This window comes from Mastomys coucha, unplaced genomic scaffold (assembly GCF_008632895.1).
Source record: "Mastomys coucha isolate ucsf_1 unplaced genomic scaffold, UCSF_Mcou_1 pScaffold21, whole genome shotgun sequence".
NCBI classification, from domain to species: Eukaryota; Metazoa; Chordata; class Mammalia; order Rodentia; family Muridae; genus Mastomys; species Mastomys coucha.
The window spans coordinates 143346834-143356934 of NW_022196904.1; the positions used below are offsets into that span (position 1 = coordinate 143346834).

General features: G+C 39.0%; 1 protein-coding gene across 1 annotated transcript; it reads right to left on the reverse strand.

Annotated features, from left to right (window-relative positions):
• Window positions 1-7576: 7576 nt before the first annotated feature.
• LOC116101054 (olfactory receptor 5AN1-like) lies at window positions 7577-8515 on the reverse strand. The gene has a single exon (XM_031384749.1). It carries the CDS (start codon window positions 8513-8515, stop codon window positions 7577-7579), a length of 939 nt encoding a protein of 312 aa, XP_031240609.1.
• Window positions 8516-10101: the final 1586 nt, after the last annotated feature.

Genomic DNA, 10101 nt, shown 5'->3' on the forward strand with positions numbered 1-10101 from the left:
AGTACTGGGTTCTGATAATGCTAAATAGTCCTGGTTTCCGTTGGTAAGATTCTTGCATTTGCCTTTCACCATCTGTTAATCTCTGGTGTTAGATGTTCTTGCTGTCTCTGGCTGGAGCTTGATCCTCCTTGGGTCTGTAAGCCTGTTTCAGTACTCCTGGGATATCAGCTTTCTCCTGGCAAGACCTGTGCATAGAGGGTTGTAGAGCAGCCCTACCTCCTAGGTGCAGGTGGAGGCAGAAAGGACTCTGGTCCAGCTGCTCTGCTACTTCTACAGCCTGTGTGCTCCTGCCTGATCCCCCCTTAGACAGTCACTGGAGAGAGAATGATGATCTCCCCTTAGTCCAGGGGTCAGAGCACTTCCTGGGGACAAGCTCTCTCCTGACAGGAAATGTACACAGAGGGCTGTGGAATGGCCCCACCTCCTGGGTGCAGATGGAAGCAGGAAGGACCCTGTCCCAGCTGCTTTATAGCTTCTTGGTCCTGTGTGCTCCTGGCTGCTCATGTTCCATCATCTTAATCTCTTCTCCAATCTGCTTTATCCATGGGCTAACTAGCAAAGGAGCTAACAAAGGAAGTCCACATGGTCAGATATCATCCCACAGATAACAACAACATGAAAAATTAAGCCAGTATCTTCTCTCCCAAGCCTACCAATCTTCTAGAAATCTTTGTCAGTGAGAATTGTCTAGATGAACTTTTATGTCAGGACACAACATTTAAAGGAGCAATCATAGACTTCATCAATGAATTCAAAGAGTTTTAAGAGGACACAAAGAAACAGCCCAATGAAATCAAGGAGAAAGCTTAAGAAGAATAAATGCCTGAAAAAACACAAGCATAAGGAAGATGGAAGTGACAAAGACAGTGCAAGACTTGAGAACTGAATTAATTCAGGAGGTAGCAATGTTGAAGAAGACTTACACTGTAATGAATATGGAATTGAAAAAAACCAAATAATTCAATTAGAAATGCAAAGGAAAGCCTTATAAGTAGAATAAATCAAGCAAAATTCAGAATATCTAGTCTCAAGGATAAAGTAAAGAACCTAGATCAGATAAATAAGGAATATGAAAAAATTTATCAAAACACAGAAGAGATTGTATGTAACATGGTAGGGGCCTGTTGGTTGGGGTATAGGTAAGGACGGTCCTAAAAGAAGACTAGAAATTGACTTCAGTGCAGACAAAGAAGGCCAGAGTAAGTTGGGGCATAGGGTACAAGACCCGGGCTAGATCTGGAGAGTTAGGGAAAAGGCATGGATGAGGAGAACAGGAAGAGTCATTGGACTAGACCTTGTAGCTCAATTTTGTTATGGAACTGGACTTGTTTTTGAAAAGTAAAGTCAACATTAAAGACATCAGCATGAACTTGGCATTCATAGTCATGGACTATGGTTGATTGGTCTTCTGCTACTGTCAAGTAGCATAAATTCTTACAGGAACTTATGATTGATCTGTGGAACAATGCTGTAGGCATCACCAGTTATTTTGTCTTGGGAAGGCTTGGTTCTGCATAGGAGCTTCCAGTCTCCTAGGAGATACTATCTCAGCAAGCAGTATTCAAAGAGCTAATGGGATAGAGTAGAATAAATGTGTGGGCAAGGATGTACTTCAGTACCTCACTGTGTAGATATGATCTTACCCCTTTGCTTTAGTTTTCCTGTGTGTGTATGTGTGTGTGTGTGTGTGTGTGTGTGTGTGTGTGTGTGTGAATCATAGTCATGAGCCCATTAGCCTGGTCTAATTTCCTTGATTATAGATCTCTCTGTGTCTTTTTCTGGAGTGATGATGTATAGTAGGAAAGTCTATCTAAATACAAAAGGAGTGGAATGCCTAGAAACCTAGTTATTTTGCATACATTTTCAGCTGAAAGGTCAGTTTTCAGCCCTTGTCCACCCTGTGCAGGTTCCTGCTGTCTTAATTTCTAGGGTTGTTCAATGATAATCAATTCACTTCTCTCTGACTTTTCTTACCCCCCTGTGTTGTTGCCATGACAGAACACTTGACAGAAACAATAAGCTGGGGAAGGACTCATTTTTGTCTTACAATTTAAGAGACTTTAGTCCATTATGGAGAAGGTATCATATTGGGGTGTCAACTAAAATATGTGGTATATTTAGCAATAGCCTTGGCATTTTGCTATGGTGTTATATAAAAGGCAGAGGCAGTATCTTGTACTGTTTTAGGTGCATTGGGGACTCTCTAACCAGTAACTTGAAGGGATATATTTAAAAGACAAGACAACTCTATTTTTATAAACTCTTAGCATGCAGAATAATGTGACATATATATCTATATATACTAACATTTATATTAAAGTAGTATGGTTAATTAGTTTGTTCAGCACATATTAAATGCACTTGTGAAGTTGGGCATTATTCTGATACCAAACACCATGTTTAGCAATTAGTGTCTGAAAACAAGGTGACCAATAGTATACTGTAAAACTATCCTTTTAGAAACCCAAAGAGACAGATTTATAACATCACAGAAAGAATATGGATGTAAGACTCCTTTTTACAAAGTCCATCCTTTCTACAATGAATCTTAGGATCTCTGACTGAGGAAAATAACCTTTAGAGATGAGAGAAGGGCACAGTTAAACTTACCTTTCAGCAAACATGCCCTATTGGTCAGCTATCCATTTCTATTAGATTCCTGAAGGAATTAGCTGATAAAGACAGAAAGGTTACATAGCCACAGTGCAGGCAGTTGTAGTGGAAGACTGGACAGTCCCATTGCTTTAGGACTGGGATGAGAGCACTAGGTGGTAATGGTGGGAGCACACTGGAGTAAGCTGCTCACATCCTGAGACAGAAGGCCGACAGAAAAACATTGACTGTGTCCACGAGCCCTTGCATGATATGCCACTAATGACCATTGAGCAGATTCCAATCTTTCAGTGATGCCACCACCTCCCAAATGCATCATTCTGGGAATCCAGTTTTTAAAACATGTCCCTTTGCAGACAAAACATAGCACACACCAAATACCTAAGGAAAAACAGGTTATGGTCATTACCTTAACATCATTTATGGTAGTTTGAATACGAATACTCCCAGAAAGCTCATATATTTGGATGCTGGTCCCCAGTTATTGGCATAATTTGAGAAGGATTAGAAGGTGTGTTGAAGTGGAAATTTGCGATTTCCTTGAATACTCAGTAGTGTCATGTGATTTTTTGAAACTGTCTTATGAGAGGATGTATATGAGAGGATGTTTTGCTGAGGCAGACACCACATGAGAGGATGTTTTGCTGAAGCAGACATGTGGGAAGATGTTTTGCTGAGAACAGGCACATGGTGTTTTATTGGAAACTACCTAGAAAAAGGACATGTGATGTTTTTCTAGAGCGGATAGTCGAGAGGACAAATGATGTTTGGAAAGTGTTAGGTATAACTTAACAGACAGTGGAAGATGCTGTGCCATTGGTTCACTTTGCCAATCTTCTCTGGTCTTTGTTGGGCTTTGATTACGCTGGTCTTCGCCAATGACACTGTAGCATTTTCATTGGTTTGCCTTGCTTTTTTCCCTAATGGTCATTTGTCATGACTTTATAGAGAGAAACACACCATTCCATCAGCTACTTGCCTCTTTGGCAGATTCTGGCTGACTGGCAGAGCCTTATGGTTTCTTCTGGATCGAGGTACTTCTGCTGATTTGTGTGAATTGAACTGCTGATATCATGATAATTCAGATTCAATTTGCCCCAAAGAACCATTTCTAAACAGGTCCACATCTTCTTTTGTCCTATTAACCTTTTCTTTTTACTACTTTTGGTGGATGATAGGCTAGAAGTGAAGGTAAAACCTTTAAGAACCCTTTTAAAAGTAGGTTTTAAAAATCTAAGCCTACAGCATGTCCTTGTTGGAGTGTAGCAGAATTTTAGGAGAACTGTTGTGTCTGAAATGAATCTGGAGTGATGGCATCTAAGCTTTAAAATAGCCTTTTGCCAGTGATTGTTATCTGAGATTTTATGGGGTTGTTCTTTTGAAGAACTTAATCTCAAGACATGCTTGGCAAACCAGGAAATCTCATATGACTGAGAATAGCTTAGATGATGGGTCTTTCAAGTCAGCCCTTAGATCAGATGAAAAGTTTTGGTATGCCAAAACTGACTTGCTAAAAGTGCCTTTTGTGTAACAATAAAAAGATCTTCTAGGAAGTTGTCAGTGTTCAGTCCTTAAGAGGCTGATCCCTTGCAGCTGAGAAGCCTAAATTCATCCTATAATATCTCTTTTCTTCTATCAATCATCCTGTATAACTAAGGACACATTAACATTGGAGGAGGCGTGTCATTAAGGATGTGCTTTGAGCTCATGCCAAGTCCAACACCACCCCTTCCATCCTATCTGCCTTTCAGATCAGGGTGTTAAGCTCTTAGCTATTGTTCTAACTCTATTCCTGTCTGCTTGGCATGATCATGGACTAATATTCTAAAACTGTAAGCAAGACACCGATGAAATGCTTTCTTTTAAAACAATTACCTTGGTTATGGTGTCTCTTTACAGTAAATAAACAGTAAAAAAGACATCATTATTTCACACTGAATACATATATCAAACGTAAATAGAAAGAATCATGATCTGCAAATTTAAAGTGATGTTAAGTAAAATAAGTTAATGAAATCGAAGTGAAATAAATGCATTAAGAAGGCCAACCTGTAGAGTGTGAGAAAGAGCTCATGATTATCATGAATGAAGTCTGGGCTCGAGCCACGGCATGCTAACAAAATTAGAATAGAGTACTTACCTGGCTAATGTAGAAATCTCATGCATACCCTTCTGCCAGGAAACTACCAAAGATAACATATGCCATACGGGGTGATTCTAGAGCCTCCCAAGATGCAAATCCTTCAACACTAAAAAATGTTAAATGCAGAAATAACACCAGCTTTTGTTTTGTAGCAAAAGCAGGAACTAGATGGGAAATAGGTGGTATGCAGGCAGGTGCACAACCATATGCCCAGTCGGTAGTGGCATCTGTCACAGGCTACAAGAGATAACAGGAGAGCAGGCCAGTAACATAGGCCTTTTTAAAAACATCTTTTCAAGTAGGCTCACAATGACATCCAAGTAGTGGTTAAGCCCACATGGAGTCTCATTTGTATTGTTAACTGAGGGTCAAGGTCAAGGGGTAGATGTCCCTGAAAGCCAGTTTCTCAGTTCACAGTTATCATAAATGAATCAAAAGTTAGGTATGGCTTTCCTTTTTCAGATCATGTAGATCAAGTTTTCTTCTTAAAGATTTCATAAGAAAAAAAGTATCCACATTGCTTGTTTGTAAGACCGAAATTTTATTAGAACAATCAGAACTCTGTGGTAGGATTACAAGCCATACTTTATGCATGCCGATTTTCCTGTGTGTGCAGACACTGAAGAAAAGTCTAACATCATAGTTTTATTTCAGAACATGGCTGCTTTTTTGCTTCTAGAATGTGGTCCATAAAAGTCTGTGGTCTGCCTGTCTTCCAGTTAGACAATGCCAGCTAGCCATCTGGCCTGGCAGCTCTGAAGAGAGATGCTTCCACACCCAGTTTGTAAAGGTTCCAAGCCATGATTATGAGTGACTGCTGTGGCTATTTTTGTGCTTGTGGGAAGAGGAGCCAGTAAGCAGTATGTAACCATGCTTTTGGCTACTTTATTGGGATCTTTTCCCTACCACTCTCCTCCATCCCTTCCAACACCACAACTCTAGGTAGGAGAGAAAGAAGGTTAGAGGGGAAAAGGGGTTGTTGATACTGCTAAACTGCTTCCTGCTGATTAGGGGTATTGAGTCTCTTGGAACAAGTCTAATCTTCATCTGCAGCAGCCAGGGACCCAGCAAACATCAAACATCAAATGGCAACCATCAACAGCAGCAGCAGGGGAGCAACAGCTGCCAGCCCCTCTCAGGGCTTTGGTATTTTCAGATCCTCTCAGGCATCCCCAGAATTCTAAACATAAACTGGCAAAATCCCACCCCTGCTAGAGCATGAGACAAATTATAGTTAGCTGCTATGGACAATCTGATGCAGCCCAACAGTCCACATCTGGGATTAAAACAAAAATATATTCAGATAACATATCTGAATTTTTAAAGATACCAAAATTCTTACTACAGCAGTGCTGTGCACGGGCTTTTCCAGAATTAAAAGGAGCAGGAAGCATGAGAAAGTGATGTTGGAATGAAAACAGTGAAGCTCAGGAAGATTTTGCTTATATCGTACATGGAGGTGTAGAGAGCATCATATATGCAAGCAGGATACATCAAGGGAAGCCAAACCAGTTCTGTGAACACAGGTTAGTAAATGGTTATTCCTTTGTGTGGTTGATCAAAAAAGAGTTGAGCCTTACATTTATCCATATTTTTTTTTTTTTTTTTTTTGTAATTAGAAGCTGTGTGTGCAGGCTCATTCATGCCTTCATAATGTTATGGTATGTGCTTGCTATCTTCTTTCACTTTGCGTATCCCTGGAATAGAATGCAAGCAAGTGCCTTTATCCACTGAACTACCTCATCAGTGTAGTTTTTTTTGTGTACTACAACCATTGAATCACCCTCAGAAACATAGAACAATAGGATGGAGAATGTTGGGCATACACAGGAATGTCCTAGAGTTTTAGTTGTAGTGAATCACTGTAATATTGATTATGTGGTGACTATTAGTGTAATGAGTCCTCATAGAGCAAACTTGACCAGATGCCAGAAATATCAAAATAAATTTGATGGTTTGACCCAATTGGCTATGTCAAACCAGGGCAAGCTCTCTGGGTTTAGTGTAGGACAGTAAGAAATTACAGTCCCTTAAGTTTTGTAGATATGGTTATTGACCATAACATTTTTAGATGCCAGAGACAATCTGTCAAAATAATAAGTAAATGGCAGTTTCTTGCCATCATTCTTCATGATTCAAACCACTTTCTTTTCTCTTAGGGTATGGTTGATGGATGTAAGTATATGACCCCAGACTCACCAATTCTTTTTATTTATTTATTTATTTATTTTATTTTTTTATTTTTTTTGACTCATCAATTCTTAGCATCAAGATTTTTTTTAGAAAGAAGCCAACAGTTTCACTTTTTTTTTTAAGAAGATGCAATCAAGACATTGTATAACTCTATTTGTTATAAACAGAAAGTCCTAGGAGACCATTCTCATCTTTTCAGAAACACAGAACAGTCAATGGTCTAGATCTAATTTTTAGGACATTATATCATGATACTTGTGACAAGGGTTTTGTACCCTATTGTGGGGAATCTTCTCTATGGACACTGTTCTGTGAGTTAGCAGTCTCCAGTCTAGTCCATAATGTTTCAACAAATACCTTGATGTTTCTCAAATACCTGTGCTTAGGACAATGAATAATGAGGTGTTCATTGTGTAACATGGAAACTATAACCCTATGGATCTTAAAGGTGTTTGCGTGCATCAAATCAGTTAGTTCATACAGGAATATTGTATGCTTCAAAGTAAAACTTTTTTCTCCAAAAGCCCATGAATTTTATTACATTCCAGCCATGTGCTCATTATTGTGGGCAACAGCAGCTGTGGGAGAACACATATATTAAAAATTTCAGATTCTGATTCTGTATCCCTAGCTGCAGAGTGTCTTTTTCTGCAACCTCTTCATAGCATCTTTGATTTCTCTGTTCCTCAGACTGTATATCAAAGGGTTTAACATGGGAATCACCACAGTGTAGAAAACAGACACAAATCTGTCAAAACTGGAGGAGCCACCAGAAATTGAACTCAAATAGACAAAGATACTGGAGGTGTAGAATAGGGAAACAGCTGTCAGGTGAGAAGCACAGGTGTTGAATGCCTTAGATCTGCCCTTAGCTGAAGTGATCTTCAGGATGGATGAGACAATATAGCCATAGGATATCATGATAACTAGCACATTTACAAATCCAAAGATCATTGTTAATATGGCAGTCAGGACTTGTACAAAGAAAGTGTCTGTGCAGGACAGAACTAACAACTGTGGCATGTCACAGAAGAAGTGCTTAATGACATTAGTTCCACAGAAGTGGAGACGAAGCAAAGCAAACAACTGAAGTAAAGAAGCAATGAGCCCAGACAGATACGAGGCCAGCACCATCAGTACATAAAGAGTGGGTGACATGATTGATGCATACAGAAGAGGATTACAAATGGCAGCATACCTGTCATAGGCCATGGCTGCCATGAGACAAGACTCACTCAGCCCCATGGTGGAAAAGATGAAATTCTGAACAATGCATCCCACAAAGCTGATAGTTTGCTTTTCCTGGAAAAAGTTTGAGAGCATTTTGGGAACTGTGCAGGTAACATAGCAAAGATCTATGATGGACAGGTTACAGAGAAAGAAATACATGGGAGTGTGAAGGTGTGAATCCATTATTATTAACACAATGAGGGACAGGTTCCAGGTCAGAGTTGTAATATATATGAGCAGGAATGTGACAAAGAGCAGTATTATTATTCCGGGTAAATCTGTGAATCCCAGAAGGATGAACTGGGTGATCATGGTGCTGTTCCCCCTGGCAATCATTTCCCTGGTGTTTCTAAGATCAAAAGGGAGACAAGAAAGTACATAGTTGACCAGGGTGAAATCATAGCATTACAATTTTCACACCACATGTCTTTCTCCTATGATCCCTGAAAAAGAAGAAATGCTTCATTGTCCCATGGAAAGAGCCAGTCGTTCTTCTCAAATTGTTAAGAAGACACTGAGAGGAGTTGGAGAAAATGAGGGAAATGGATCAAAGCACATTGTGTGAAATTTTTAAAGAATTAAAATCAGTGAGAAATAGAACCAGACATGACTGCTCATGCCTTCAATTCCAGCATCCGGGAGGAAAGCCAGACAAATCTCTGAGGCTAGCTTGGTTCACATAGTGACTTCTAGGGCAGCCAATACTACATAGTAAAGCCTTGTCTTAAATAAAAAAGAAAAAAAAATCTATTCTGCTAACAAAAGAAATAAAATAATTTAGCATATTTATAATAATTTCTGAAATCCTGTATAAGTATATTTAAGTCTCCAAACTGGAAAATACAATGGTGTGTAATTCTGCTCTTAATAAGGATAACCACCATCTAGTGAACAGACCTATGAACCTGATTGTGTGCTGTGTACTGGCTTCCATTTTCAGTCATAGGTGTCTCTATAAAGTGAAGTATACTCAACTCCTTTGAAGTGCTTTCTGTGAAGGCACCTAAGGTAGACTTGTGTACATGGTCTCACTCCAATAAAACATAGCAGAATTACACACTCCAACACAAGGATGGCAATTACACCCAAGAAAACACAAAAAATTAATAATCTCACAACAAACATAAAAGAAGAGAATCCCACACACATAATACCACCTCAAACAACAAATATGACAGGATCTAACAATCATCTGCATTTATATCTCTCAACATCAACAGTCTCAATTCCTCAATAAAAAGATAATCTAACAGACTGAATATGCACACAAGATCCAGCATTTTGCTGCATACAAGAAACACACTTCAATGACAAAGACAGACACTGCCTCAGAGTAAAAGGCTAGAAAAAACTTTTCCAAGTAAATGGTTCCATGAAACAAGCTGGAGTTGCCATTATAATATCCAATAAAATAGACTTTCAACCAAAAGTTATCAAGCAAATTGGGAAGGACACTTCATATTCATCAAAGGAAACAACCACCAAGATGAAGTCTTAATTCTGAACATCGATGCCCCAAATGCAAGATCACTCACATTCATAAAAGAAACATTACTAAAGCTCAAAGCAGACATTGAACCTCACACAAATAGTGGGAGACTTTAACACCCCACTCTCACCAATGAACAAGTCAGTGAAACAGAAACTCAACAGAGACACAGTGAAACTAATAGAAGTTATGAACCAAATGGATTTAACAGCTATCTAGAGAATATTTCACCATAAAACAAATGAATATACTTTCTCAGCACTTTATGGTACCTTCTCCAAAACTGATCATATAATCAGCCACAAAACAGGCTTCAACAGATACAAGAAGATTGAAATAATCCCATGTATTCTATCAGATTACCATGGACTAAGGCTAGACTTCAATACAACAAAAACAACAGAAAGTCTACATACTCATGGAAACTGAACAA